The sequence below is a fragment of the Corvus moneduloides genome, chromosome 12 (genome assembly GCF_009650955.1).
Source record: "Corvus moneduloides isolate bCorMon1 chromosome 12, bCorMon1.pri, whole genome shotgun sequence".
Lineage (NCBI taxonomy): Eukaryota > Metazoa > Chordata > Aves > Passeriformes > Corvidae > Corvus > Corvus moneduloides.
The window spans coordinates 16,622,471-16,637,335 of NC_045487.1; the positions used below are offsets into that span (position 1 = coordinate 16,622,471).

General features: G+C 40.8%; 1 protein-coding gene across 4 annotated transcripts in view; it reads left to right on the top strand.

The window, feature by feature from the left end:
* ADAMTS18 (ADAM metallopeptidase with thrombospondin type 1 motif 18) overlaps positions 1-14,865 on the top strand; it is a 77,165-nt gene that overhangs the window by 15,462 nt on the left and 46,838 nt on the right. For 3 of the 4 annotated variants that reach the window (XM_032121786.1, XM_032121784.1, XM_032121785.1), the window contains exon 4: positions 12,477-12,759. In XM_032121786.1, coding sequence (XP_031977677.1) covers positions 12,477-12,759 — 283 coding nt within the window. Of the gene's footprint in view, positions 1-12,476; positions 12,764-14,865 lie in introns of those variants that run through there. The other variant, XM_032121787.1, reaches the window with a different exon arrangement.

The following is a 14,865-nucleotide window of genomic DNA, read 5'->3' on the forward strand; positions in this document are numbered from 1 at the left end:
GCTGATACAATTTTTTTCTTTTTTTACCATCCCTTTATAACTTAGCAATGTGCTGAGCTGTCAATAAGTATCTCCCTTGTCTTCACTGCATCTTTATTTCAGTCAGAAGGCCTGTAGTGTTTAACATAGTGGCAACATCTGTGCAGTAGATAATCTGAATATCTTGGACCAATTTAATATAAAGAATATCTCATAGACTAAAAAGTTGTTTTCAGACACTATGTTCCCTTTGCCACTTAAATTTTCCTGTTTCGTGAGATCTTAGAGAACATCCAGGGTTACTTCGAGCTTTGCTCCACAGACTTTAATTTGAAAGCCTGATAGGTAAGGTATTGTGCTGAAAACACTCTACTGTCAAGATGTTTTTGTGAAGAAATGCCGTTTCATGAAACCCCTGGCAAATGGTGTTTGCTGACATAACACATAGTTGAACTGATTTCTTTAATGAAAAGACAAGTAAATGCTCTCACACTGTCTTTTTTTCACTGGTTTTTAAGACTCATCCCTGCTAAACAGCTGCATAATTCAGATGCTTGTACTAAAGTCTGGTGGTGGCAAAATCAGTGTAATCTTTCATGACCAGTTTAATTCTGCAGGTGTGTTCAGGGGGTACAAGTCTGAATACATGGAAGCTATTGGTTAACACTCCAAATACTGGTTTAGACTTATGTGTTGGGCTCTGACCTTGTCACAAACAGGATGTCAGGAGATGTAAATTGATGCATTGGGTTGAAGACTGGATTGATGTCACCTTGCCATGACCTGGACCAATATTAAGGTAGTATTTCTGTGCCCATTTTAAGACAGTTGTGGCATTATGTTTTATTTTAGACCAAACCAGGACCTCTTTGTGGTGGCTTTTGCATGTCATCACAGTTATTTCTACTACAGAGATTTAGAAAATAGTACTGAAAAATATTTCTCATCGAAGTTTTGTTTATAATATTATAAAAAGCAGGAAACCTGGCTCAATTTGTCACAGACTAGAAAAGTTTTTAATTTACTCCAGCAGAGCAGTTACAGCATGCTCACCTTTGGGCATCATTCTCTTAAAATAGAAGCTGAGGCTAATTTGTGGGAGAGGAGTGAATGAGTGCACAACTTTAAAGCAGGCCCAGGGTGGGTGTAGAATGGCCGAGCAGTGCAGTTTGGTGGCATTTGGCTACAAGGAGGAAAACAGAGACTCTCTGGACTCACTTAGCAACATGATATAGTGAAGGCAGGTTTTGTGACTGTAAACAGCACCTGCAAATATGAGGCTTTTTCATGACATGGAATTGAAGTTACTACATTTATCTTAGTAAATGCCTATTCAGATGCCCATGTAAATGAAGCTCTGGATGCTGAGGGTGTTTGTATGGTCATGGAAGCGTTATGTGGAGTTGCCATTGTGCAGGTTTCTTAATGTTATGGAAAACTGAGAAAAGGATGAGGTCTTGTTTCAACTTGGTGGCTTTCTGGGATGCTGCTGCCTTGTATTTTGGGTTTAATTGTGTGAATTCAGTCAAGGTTTTACCTTTTTACCTTTTCTTGGTGGTGAGAAGAGATTCAGACACACCTAGGCTGCTGTTCTGCTTCAAAGAGATTACTACAGCAAAAGAACAGGGGATGACACTGATTCTTCCCTGCTCTGCCTTTCACAGTGATGCCACCCTGATGCAATGGGGTGCAGAGGGGGGTGGTTGAGGGAGTAGCTGTGTGGTGTTTCATCTCCAGCTGGGCTTAAACCCATGACACCAAGTAACACCCTTTCTCTAAAGGCACGTGAAAAGTAGGAAGCCTCATAGCACAGGAATTCCCAGTGAGGAGCAAACCTCCCAGCCTTCCACAGCTGGATGTACTGTGTGTTTCTGGTCAGCAGTGTTGCCCCTGTAAGTGAGGCCACCTGGCACGAGCCTGTCCAAGGGTGTGCTGAGGGGCAGAGCCATGTTGGGGATGTTGTCTTTGAGCAGGGAATTGGCCAGCTGGGAGCCCTGTGAGGTGGCACACACCTGGCTGTGCTCTGAGTCTCTGTGCTCAGTGCAGCTGGTCCCTGGATCACAGCTCTGCCTGTGGGGTGGCATCCTGAAGGCTGGCGCTGCAGCTTAGAGTGGGGAAGGTGGAAGCACTTTAAAAGAACAGCCCAGCCAGGGTCAAACATGAGCCTTCACGAGTCTCTCATGAGCATTTTCTGCATTGATTACAAAATACTGCCTAGAAAACTGAGAAATAAGGAACAGAGAAGCTGAAATGCTGAAGAGCACGGAGTTGAATCCAGATAACCCAGGCGCCACCCTGACATTCTCACTCTTGGGCCATCTTTGGTTCTTGTTTTCCATTCCTTTAATGGCCTAAGCTCTCTTGTTCCACTCCCTTTCTCCTTCCCACATAGATATTTCAACATATGGATATGTCTGTGTATGTGGAATATCAGCAAAGCTGATACTTTGCTCCCTGCAGAGCTCCTTGTGACCACTCTCTCATGTAACTAATCCATAGCAATGTATACTCCAACAAGGAAAATTAAAAGGTTGGGAACCACTGACCTAACTTCTTAGTAAGCAATACAGCTGGCAATCAGATGTAACCCGAGCTCCTCGTTATTGGAGCTGCCTGAGCTATTCATAGCAAAGCGAAATTGCTATGGGAATTGAGCTGGATTTATTTTGTTTGAATGCAAATTATCCCAGGTCAGACAGGCTCAGATCTTCTGCCCCCTCAAATTCATTTGCATCAGCTCTGGCAGGGTGAAGCTCATTTCTGGAGGATCTTCACTGGGGAAATGTGGGTATGGGTAGGGAACCACCAGATGTGGAGAGCGTTTGCTTGGGGCTTTGATGCAGTGGATGTAACTCACTCTGCAGCCCAGACTCCTGACCAGAGAGAAGCCTCTGCCATCAGGTAGCTAGCTACAAGTGGTGTCCCAGTGCTTGGGCAAGTGTCTCTCTCTGTCGTCTGCAACCTCAACAGGGTGTCCTGTAAGGGAGAGGGAATATTAAGCCCTGCCTAATTCTCACAATGTTAAATGTTCTGAAGGGTCCAGCTGCCAAAGTCCCATCATCACAGGAAAAGCTGTGTTTTCACTAAAAAAAAAATAACCAACCCCACTCAACTTTAATTCTAGTATACATGGTTATAGAGAGCAAAAAAAAGCCTCTTAAAAACTCAGCTGAAAATGGTTCAAGAAATCAGAAAGAAAATAAAACACTAAAGCCCTTTGGCATTATTTTTTAAAATCTCATAATTTATAGTGTTGTTTCCTGCAAGGCCTGATTCATGACTTTTAATGTTGAAGCTGCCTGTCTGATAGGGAGGAATGCTGCTGATCAGAAACACTCAAGCAAGCATCTGTTAATGCTAAGTACCTATGGAAAAGGAATTTCCAAGAACTGATTTTAGTTATCTATCATCAGTTTTTGTTTTTTTTTTTTTTTAAGCTGTTCATTTTCTGTGTCACTCTGCCCTAATCTTACTGGTTTTGCCTTTATTACCACTCTAGGAGCAGCAGCTTTGTTAAGAAGGCATGCACTTTCCCTAGAATAGTGGTACATCTGAACTCCAGCCACATAAAACTGATTAGCTGTACATGAAGGGGGAGGAGAATCTTGCCAGAACATTTTCATTTCACCTAATCCTTTGAGCAGCATAAATAATTCATAGCAAACCAACGTTAGGGTGAAACCCTGCCCTGTCTGAAGATCTGGGCATCTTGAAGGCACCTTTCAGATATTTAAGAGGGGCATAAATGGTGCTTTTGTTTTGTGCTGTTACAGAGAATGAGAGGACAGAGAGAGCTGCATTTCCTGTGCTTTTGAAGGTTTTTGAAGGTGAACCTGCTCTCACTTGGAGTGTTCTCTGAAGCTGTGCACCCAGTTTCATGGGATGTTTAGCTCAGGGGATACACTAAGCTGCCCTCTGAAGTCAGGTTTTCTGCTATTCTTGATGTACCCTAAGTAACTAATCAACTGTCAGCACATGACAAATAGTGGGCTGCCTCTTTTTAGGAAAAGTGAAGCATAAATGCACTCATTAAATAGTCCTTCTGTTTCCTGTTTGCTTTGTGATGGATTTCAGAACTGTCATAACTAATAAAAGCTCTAGATTTTTATCTTACAGTTGCAGGGATTTGCTTAAACAGGCCATACCCAAGTGCTTGTATAGCTACCAAGGCTAAATTTGAGCTGTTGGTTTTTGCTAATTGCCTTCCAAAACCTTTATAGGGAGCCAAAGAGCCCTACTGCTGGAATTGTAAATGAAGTGATCCTGAGTGTAACTTGGTAAACCTCTGGCACTTCACTTAAATATTATTGGTGTATAGTTAGTGTGGTTATGCTGTAGTTTGCATGAGTATTTTTCTTGTATTCATTTATCATGCCTACTCCTGTTTTTTGGGGGTGGTTTTTTTTGTTTTTGGCTTTTTTTTTTAAAACCCAGAACATGAGAAATGAGAGAGCTCATGTACTGACAAGCAAGTATTTAATCTGTGGCAAAGCAATCAACTTTGTGTTAGTTCTAGAATATCTCATTACCCTGCAATAAATACCAATTTAATACATTTAAATACCAATGTGACTGGTTCAATTACCTTAAGTGGAGGAACAAATAAGAATATTTCCTTATTTGCCATATGCTGACAGGGGGTTGCATAAAGATGTTTGAAACAAGCTCAGTCAACTGCAGAAATACAAAGGCACTATTCAGAGATAACGCTGGCTTTGTTCATATAGGAATAATTAAAGGCATGCAATTTTGTTACCTTGTTTTAATTGCTGAATTTTCTGCATAGCACTTCTTTTGAGCGACCCAACAGAGTAGTCTTTCATGGCTAACTCAGACTGGCAATTTAAACCTTGTACTCTCCTTCTGTCAGATTGTCAGGTAATAAAATGCTATATTGTTAAGAACCCTTAACATTTTACATTTGCAAGAAATCTTTATTATGTTAGAAAACAGAATAATTGAGTTATTTTTCTGAGTCTGATTCTAAAGAAAAATGCCATCTGCTGACAATTCTCAAGTTAGAATAGGCAACCAATAATTCTAATGCTTCTTTCATGATTAAAAAAAAAAATTCTGTGTGTATAAAGGTCATTAACTTAACCTGAACATTTTCTGTGGTACAGAGCCAGGTATTCCAGTCTGGTGAAAATCATTAAAGGTCTGCTGAGGTTATTCTCATCAGCCAAGGACCCAGTCCCATAAAACATCACTTTGTACTTCCCTGATTCTGGGGTCAGCATCAGGAACTGCTCATTTACAGGCTTGATACTTTTCTGAACGATGGGTGAATTTTTTTGGCAGACATAAAAGCTAGGGAAAAGTTTAGTTCACTTAAATTCTCTCTTGTCTTTAGTGTGTTCACATGCCTTTGTGCTGCCTGGTTTGGGATAGGATCAAAAATGAACATGCTCTGAGTTTTACTCGTGGGATTTCTGACTTCAATAATACATGTGTATTATTGGAAACCTCATGAGAGTCCATTCTCACTAGTTTCCCAGAACATTTTCTTTCCCAAATTGGTATAAAAGCACTCTGGAAATGCTTGCACAGACAATGTTCAGCTCAATGGGAGCTCCTGGGTGCTTAACACTCTGTAAAAGTCTGTCATTAATTTAACAATCTGAGTATGGATTTAGGGTCCAGACTTTTCACTTTTTGTTGGTGGATCATGGATCGTGTCCCTGTCACGGTGTCTCAGAAGCTTGTTCCATTTACCCAGTGCTTCAGTAACATGGGTGCAATTGTGTAAGTGCCCTTCTCAGGGGGACAGAAAGAGGCAAAATGCCCCTCAGCCTTGTGGCTGCTGCTGTCCCCTCTGCAGCTACCTCCCAGAAAAGGAGCTGTAGGCCAGAGTGGAGAGGGAAGGAACTCCCTTAATTACCATGATTTACTGCCATTGGCTTGGCTGTTTGCTCCTGATGCTTCCCGAGGGTAAAAATATCTTTCACCTCAGCAACACTTTCTGCAATTCAGCCCCTTTCTCCTTTCCAGATATGCTGCTTGTCATTTTTTTCTACCTAATTTCACATCTTAATTTGTTCATTTTGATTATATTTTCCAGAGTGTTGACATTTTGACCCTAACTTGAGAGGGACTCAGTAAGCCATCTCTCAAAAAGTCAGTCAGTGATATCGAGTATCTGCAGTTCCAGGTCAGGCTGTACTATCCTGCTGGCTATAATTCTTGGAAGTAGTTTTGCTTATGACTGTAGTAAGGTTATAGTCTCACATATTTTTCAGACTACCAACTTAACCCATCCCAAGAGGTGAGTCTACTTCATTACACATCCCCTAAAGAAACAATAATTTATTTAAACTGCTTACATGATGCAGGATTGCTTTGAACAGCCCCGTGATGGTATTGGTCGAATATCCTTGGTTTGGAGGAAGGAGGAATTCATAAGATGAATGTTGGCAAACTTAACAGGACTTTATTCTTCCTGGGATTCCTTGGCATGTGTGAGAAAATGATACATTTACCGCATTTTCAAGGCTTAACCCTGTTATTAAAACCTGTTCTAAGCAGCTGGCACTTTTCCTGCTGTCTTGGCAGGATTTTGTCCCTGCTGGTGCACAGGGACTGCCACCTCCTCACGGGTTTCTCCGTGGGGACATTTGAAATGTTTCCGAAGTCGTTGTTGCCGTGAACTCGATGTTATGAAATGCTGTGTCCACACATGGGTGTTGTGCTGTGGGTCACTCAGTGACCAGGCTCTGAGCAGACCTGTGGCTCCTGGCCTGGGTGGCTTGCTCTGGCAAGCGTGTGCTCCAGGCAGGAATGGAGGGATGGTAGCAAACATGAAGGTGGTTTCTGTACTTTGTGAGGGCACTGCCATGATCTGCTTAAAAAACCTGAGGGAAAGGCCTCCCTCATCTCCCTTCAGTCCGGGGTGGAATCTGAGCAGAGGTACGGGAGTTACGGGGAGGCCTTGCTTTCCTTCTAGCAGACATTGGTGTTTAAAAATTGACATTTGCCCAATTCCAGAGGCCAGTCTGGGCCAAAAGGCAGCTTCTGGCCGTTGTCAGGCGTCCGTAAGCTGTGTGAACAGCTTCGTGTTCTCTGGATCTCTATCATACCTTCCTTTGGCTTCCAAGCTGCCCGTGGTTCCATGTGGGAAGCGGGCTGGCAGACAGAACCCGCAGGTGGGACACCGAGTGAGGGCAGGCTCTGCTCCAGCAAGGGAAAGCTTTGGTGGCAGAGCTGGGTCTTCTGTGTTTCCTTTGTGCTGGCAAAGCGCCAGGCACTTAGCAGAGCATCAGGCCAGGAAATAAGAGTCCGATGAAAATGAACTGTAGGTAAGGTAATTTCATGAGTTTTCCCTGCAAAGTGAATTAGAAATGACTCCAATATGCTGTAACATGAGATAGTCTCAACAACACTGTGATGTGCATACTAGATTTCTAGGAATCTTTGGCCTCAGATGATTTTAAATAACCAGGAACCATAGTTCATAGGTCATCTGTCTCTTTATTCTTTGCTTTTCAGGGAAGTTCTTAGTTTACATTTTTATGTGTTTTAAGTAGAACTAAAAACCGTACTTCATCTCTGTACTTTACGTTCTGTAACTCTTGTTGGGGTGTGTTTGGATCAATGATTCGGGTTTTTTTAGGAGCTGGACATTTGGGAAATAACAGAAGTCTTGGACTGATGTCCACTGAAGTCTGTGGAAAGCTTTATGCCAATTTCAGTTGGCCTTTTGTCAAGTCTCTTAAAATTTTTCATGAATATTTGGAACTATAAATGGGTGTGAAATGACATTTAACTCTTCCTTTTTAGTGATTTTTCATCTTGAGCACACTCACACCCACATAATGGGGTAGATTTCAGTTATTTCTTTGGCCATTGTTTTAGTTAAGACACAGTGGGTTTTTAACACCTTATTTTATGTATATGCTCCTAGCACTGAAAAAGGCATTCTGGATATAAGTAGTATTCCTTAGGAAATATGTGCATACTTTTTAGTACCTCATTTAGTTGAGATACTCTTGTTCTTGTGCAAACTGTAATTTATCTTTACATCAGTCAGTATTAAGTAATGTTTAGCAGAGACACTGCAGTTCAATTATTCATCTGTTTTAATTCTCAGTTTCATTTTGTTAGGCTTCTTACCTCATTATTTGCATCTAGTTTCTGGAACTCTTCTAACTTTAATATGCATAAAGCTGTTGCCTTCAGTTTAATTAGCATGTAATGAAAGTGTCTTGTATGCAAACAGAGAACCCACGGCCACAAGGCCCTTCTAGTCTGGACTGAGGATTTGTCTGCTCTCTCAGCACTCAGCTTCGCTAAATTATGGGAGAGAAATAGAAGTTCTGCAAATCCTTCACTCACTGTCACTGCTCTGTTTTTTATGGAGGGTCTGTTTTTTCTGGAGATGCTGAAACCCCAAACTGAATTAGATTTACAGGCTGGTAAGCTGCCAAAGGCTTTGCTCTGAGTCTGAGAACACAGGGGAGCAAATGGGAGCAGCCTCTGCTGTTCCAGTAAGAGGCCAGTGAGACCTGTTAGGAACAGATATGTTAGTGTGTGACTCTCAAAAGTCTTCCATGTGGGTTGAAAATCAGTGGAAGATCTATTGTATAGTTAAGATGATCTTTTTCAGTGGTTTAAGAAAATTCTCCTTATTTTTCAATTTATAGTCTATGTTCAATTAAAAAAATCTTGAAGCCGATACCATGTAATCATTGCCCTTATCCAAATCTCATTTTGAGATTCTTCTTCCTTTTGGAACACACCAAGAAAACAGAACAAGTACCTTACCTTGGTGATTACACCCAGATACTGAGGGATTTCACAGAGGTGTATTGGATCTGAACATTCCTTTAGCCCAGAGCTAAGCAAATATTCCATAACAAATAACAAGAGGGGGAGGAATGCTGCCTTTTTATTTCTTCTCAATTTTTCTGCAAGCAAGCTGCAATTTGCTCTAAATTATTGATTCAAAATTATTTGCTAACCACGTGGGTCATCCTATGTCTTTCCATTTTCTTTCCAATGGCATGGAGTATCCCTTCCAGAAGGATAGCAAATATGTGTTGTGAGGGAAGAAGAAAACAGCAAATTCCTACTGAGCAATCTCTTGGGTGTTCCTTCCCACCATATTCTCACAATTATTGCTATTATTAGTGATAGCCACAGTGGGATACAGAAGGAATAGACAGGAGTCCTTGGCTTTTTTCCTGCTGTGTTGTCTAGACTTACAAGAATGTTAAGATTTTGTCATTCTGCTTCCTCTCATGGTGTTATAATTGCAGAGAATCCGAAATACAAGTGGGATTTTGACCTATCTGACCCTCTCTGCATTGTGTCTAAAACCCATCAAGGTTAATGGAAAGTCATCCTTGATTCAGGGAAAATCACATGTAATACATAAAGCTATGCTGAAAGTAGGAAACTCAGTGCATAAATTTCCATGACAGTTTTGACAGTGTTTGTTCTGAAGTATTTGAGCTAGATGAATACATAGAATCTAACTCAGCTATGGAGATGTTTCATCTACTTGTAGAAAAAATTCCCAGGACCCCCAGGAGTACACAGTAGCCAAAATCTGGCCTTCAAGAAACTGGAATTCCTTCATGCTGCAAAACTAGAAAAGATGATTCTGTGCCAGTTTCCTGCCTCTGTGTTGTGGCATTTCTCAGCTGGCATGTTTGCCAGCCAGCACAGTGGAGCCAGAGACCACTCTGCTTTACCCAATGCTACAATTTAAGAACCTGCAGGAAAAGTACCTGGCAGTTGTTGTCCCATTGCCCCCTTTGCAGTGCTCCAGGGGACTGCAGCTCTGTCTGAAGCCAGGTCAGCATTCTCTGCATTGCTTTGGAATTCCCAAAGCGATGATTTCAATATGAATCCTTGAAACCATCCCATACCTGGAAGAAATGGAAAATGGTGTGTGATTGAATGAGTGTCCAGACTGCTCTGTGGCACTTCCCCTTTCTTCTTGACAACTTCATAAAACTGGATGTTATCTTCTTTTTGATATCTTTCATTCACATGGCATTTTTTCAACTTGGAGGATGAGTCTGATGTAAGACCCAAAGGAAAAAGGTCTTATTGGAGATTTAGGGTCTTTTCTGTTGGAGAAAAAGTGACTACATTTGTGAGGCACTCAGCTACAGCCCCTGTAAAGGTGCAGTAAAATACATGCAGGGCCCAGAATTCAGTCACTTCTTCCCCCCCACCATGAATTTTCAATCCACCCTTATAAGGTTAAATATAGAAATGATGTTTGGGGCTGAGACTTCATGTACATCAGGGACAGTTTCTTACAGGAAAATGTGGAACCCCCTTTTTTTCCATATGGTCTGAATCATTTACAAAATGAATCCTACAGGAATAATTTCAGATGTGGAAACCTTTAAAAGGGGGAAATAAGAACCAGATTCACTACATTTCTGTTTTCCAGCTGAAAAAAAAATTGCTTAGCAGTGCCCAATTATCAGTGCATTCTAGATAAAGATTGCCTCTCAGAACCACTTGTAAATTGTGTGATGACATACATCATAAGGATTAAAATATTAGTCATCTTCCCTACAGGAAAGTACTTTGTCATGATCAAATGTGATCTGACATTTGAAACCTGCCAACTTATGGCAGTGAGCAGGCGAGTTAAATTCCTGTCAATTATTGAAGACCTGTCTTTTATTGATGGAGGAAATTTTAACCTTCTTTTAGAATGTTAAGTATATACAGGCTGAGATACGTAATTATGAATTCATGTTAAAGAGAGGAGAATGGGCAAATTGTTGATCAGACTGTCATTTGTTTGTTTTTTTATTGTTATTATTCAGAGGGCAATTAGACTCAGTTCATAATGTGGAATCTCTTCTGTTGCCAAAACTGCGATCACAGTGTTATTTTATGGGCACTGTTATTGGGCCCCTGTGAAAGGTGCTTATATTGGGGAGTACTGCAAAGCTGCCTTTGGTTTGGATCAGCAGAAGAGAATTTCCATGAAAAGAGCACAGTGGATGACTGTAGACTGTGGAGGACCTGCAGATCTTTGATAAATCTTTCCAGCTGGAATAGACTTAAAATCAATTTAAGCATTAGTTTAGTAAACAGTTAAAGCTGTGAAGATTCATATGTAACTTTCAATTTTCACTTGCTTTTCACTTTGTGTTGAGTTTTCCTTATGGGAAACAGTTCTTAAAGCGCAGAAAATTCCACAGATCCTTAAAAAAATACAATGCTTACATCAGGCATTCAAGCTGCTCTCTTTGTGACACCCATGGCATTCCAGCCCTGGGAGGTTCTGCTAAAGAAGAACATCCATTTCAGAAGGGAAGGGGGGATACATGTGTCATGTCTGCATTTTCAAAGCCTTTTTTGAGGAAGGAGGTGGAATCATGGTCTTGGAGGACTGGAGATGTGGGGCAAGATGGTTTGCAATTGACATTTGTTTGTCTGCACATATTTTTCTGAAGCCTAAGAGATATGTAGTCCTCGTGGGATGTCAGTTTTGGCAGGAGGGTGTTGGCACATGGTAGAGCCTCACTGATCCAAACCAAAAATCTGTATCTAGTATTACGTATATAATGTAATAGAATTACCTGACGAAACTTTTTCTTGGTTTTTGACTTGGTAAAAAGGGGTGTTTATTACAACATGTTTTACAAAACCAAGAAATGAAATAAAATCATAACTGATTAATGAGCTGCATGGAAATACTTCCTCAGTGCCACCCACATTTCCCTGGCCCTGATCCTGGAAACACTTCATCACGTGCAGTTTTATGCACAGATACTATGTGAAAACTACACTGTAGTTTTCCCGTACTTCTGTCTTTCAGGGATCCAAGAAGGAAAACAATCAGATATTTGCCTTTAGTGATTTCCCTTGTAGGAAGGTATAAATTTTACATTGTGTTTGAATTATGATTAAAGTGTGGGGAGTTGATTACTGAATGATGGTGCTTAAATGTTCAGATGCTTCAGCTTTGTGCTGCTGACCTGTCATGTCATTGTCTACTTAGAGTGACCTTAAGTCTGGGATTCCTGTTTGCTAATACCTTGTTCTGAAAAAGCTGCGGGCCTTAATTCAAATATTTTCTTTTATAATGTGTGCACTTATGAGAAGTTGTGTTTTCCAAAAGCATTTCCTTTTTATGTATATCCTGTACACAAACAAACCTGTACTGTGAAGAATGGGTTAATATTGCATATGAAACTATCCATGCTACTGTGTGAAGGTGCTGTGCTGCTTGTCCCACAACTTTCCTGTTTGTGTTTTTCCAAGTGTGAAACCTGGTCATGTCCAAAGTGAAACGATGCGTATGTAAATGGGAAGAATATCCAGATTGTAACTTGAATAATAATAACTTGATATATAACTTGATCTATAAGTCAAGTAATAATAACTTGAGTAGCTAACCAGTGTGGAGGTGCACACTGCAGTCAGTTTGGGCTTTGCAGGAAGGTTGCTTGGGGAGCTGGCACGTTCCATCTGTGAGCCATGACAGCCTCCTCTCTAATTTGTGGTGCCGTTTCTTTTTTTAGTCAGGTTTGATAAGGACACGGCAGATCGAGTTCCTGATCTCTCCATTACCTCAGCAGCTGGCACAGGAGCACAACTTCACGTCCCCCGCCGGCCACCACCCGCACGTGCTGTACAAGCGGACTGCCGAGGGGAAGGTGCACCGGTACCCAGTAGAGCCCCATCCCAAATCCTCCCCTTTTGGCCATGACAGAATGCACACTTCCCACAAGTTTCACGCACAAGCGAGCGGTTACCACCACGGAAGGTTTCAAAAGCAGCATTTTTGTGGACGTCGCAAGAAATGTATGTAAGGAAACTTTCTCTCCTTTCTTGAGGTAGTGGCTGTTTCAGGCTGTGTGGTGGTCCCGAGGTGGGCTTCACATCTCTTCACATCCCTTTGGGATGGAGACATAATAACTCTAAATTATATATTCCTAACGTGAAACATACATGAGGAGCTTGAGTTTTCCTCCAAGTTCACAGAATCATCTTTTATTAAGCCATCAGAATCACTGTTTAGTTTTCTTGTACTTTGCCTAGATTAAAAGATCCCAATGGTGATTTTTTTTTTTTACATTGACATAGTTTTCAGTAAGCAGTTCTGCACAGTGATGGATGCCAAGTTCCTGAACTTCTCTCTGTTAGACTGGGGATAAAAAATGAATTAGGCTTGAAGATGGAGAATAAAAGCTTCAAAATCATTAATTTCTGAGAGGATGGAGAGAAAGTCTTTCAGAACTCACCATTTGATAATGAAATTTTCAGCAACTGAGATCTTCAAAAAGAACCACCCATGTAAATTGTTTAAATAAGATTTTGGAGCCATGTCTTAAAAAATATATTGAAATATATTACCTGCCAAGATCCATTCTGAATCCTTCATTAGGTCCTTGAATTGCAGAACATTTTAGAGCTCCCTTGGACCCTATATCTGTACTTTTAGCATTCAGTTGAGTCTTTTTGAAAGCTGATCAGCTTCTGAGCTGAGTTTCTTAATGAGGGTCTCCAGGACTGCAAACAGTGTTGAAAACAGTGCCTCAGTCCACTTACATTCTTCCAACTTCCTACTGAAATTCTGAGAAAATGAGCAGCTTCCTTTTCCAAAGGTGTGTAAGGAAGAAAGAGAAAATAAATAGAAGGGAAGGAATGAGAAAGGAGTTAGTGGGAAAGGTGGCTGGCTGAGACTGCGGCCTGAAAACAAATGGCTTGTTAAAAATTCAAAAATCCTTCCCCCAGGTTTAAAAGCCAACCCTCAAATTCCAGATACAATAGCCTGTGATTCAACCTGTAAGCATTTGCCTTCTAATGCAGCCCCAAACTGCCTCATTACACCCTCCCTTTCCCTCCTGTCTGGTTTTCCTGCTGCAGAGCAGGGGTGATGGTGCTCGGTTATCTCCTCTGTCCTACACTGGCCCATTTTGTCCACTGTGAGTTTGTGCCTTATTTACTGTTCCTGCTGTGACTGCTTGTACAAATTCAGAATTATTCATGTCCTCTTGAGCTTTTATACAGTGCTTATCCCTATAATGGAGAGCATTTTGAACACTGTATTTGCATGACCTCCTGGGATGTGAGGAGATATTATTGTTATTCCTGTCTTATAAATGGGACTCAGACACAGGAGAGGTCAGAGGTAACCATTGCTTCTGGGGACCAAATTGAAAAACGGAATTTTTCTTTAACATTTTTCTTGCTTTTGTAATTCTACATGTAAATCCATTTATTCAATAATGTCACTTACAACTCTGAGCTCTTAGTTGCATATTCAAGCTGAAGTTTATACAAAATGAAGAGCATGCAATTAGCATCCAACTGTGATGAGTTTAGCTAGAGTGATCTACCCATCACTGTTTAGGAACTCGATGTCAGACACACTCTTAGGATCCTATTCAGCAAGATGGCATTTAAATACCTTATCCACAAAACTTTCTTTTCACATCCTGTGGTCTTTCACTTCATGCAGCTCATACCTGTATCCTTCTGAGAGAAAGGAAGGAGTTCTAAAAAATAACAACTTATTTCCAGACCCAGCCTTGGTTAATTTATAGAACAAATTGATCTTGTGTTCACTGAATGAAATACAAATAAAATCACTTGTCATTGTTTAATTGAGTAGAGGAAAATACAGGATGCAGAAGAAATTACTCCAGTAAAGGGAACACTTTTTCTATGAGTATTTGGTACTTTTTTCTTCTTGCCTTTTTTTTTTTTTAAGTTTTTATATTATTTTCCTGGTTTTATTCTGAGATCTGGAGTCACACCCGTTTGAAGTTTGCAGCAAAATCCAGTCTGGTCACCTGGAATAGAAAATTTCAGCTCGAATGAACAAAGGGATGGAAAATTCAGGCTGACAAAAGGCGGTGCTCTGCTGTTAACCCTGCCTAGTCAAGGTTAATTTATTCTAACCTA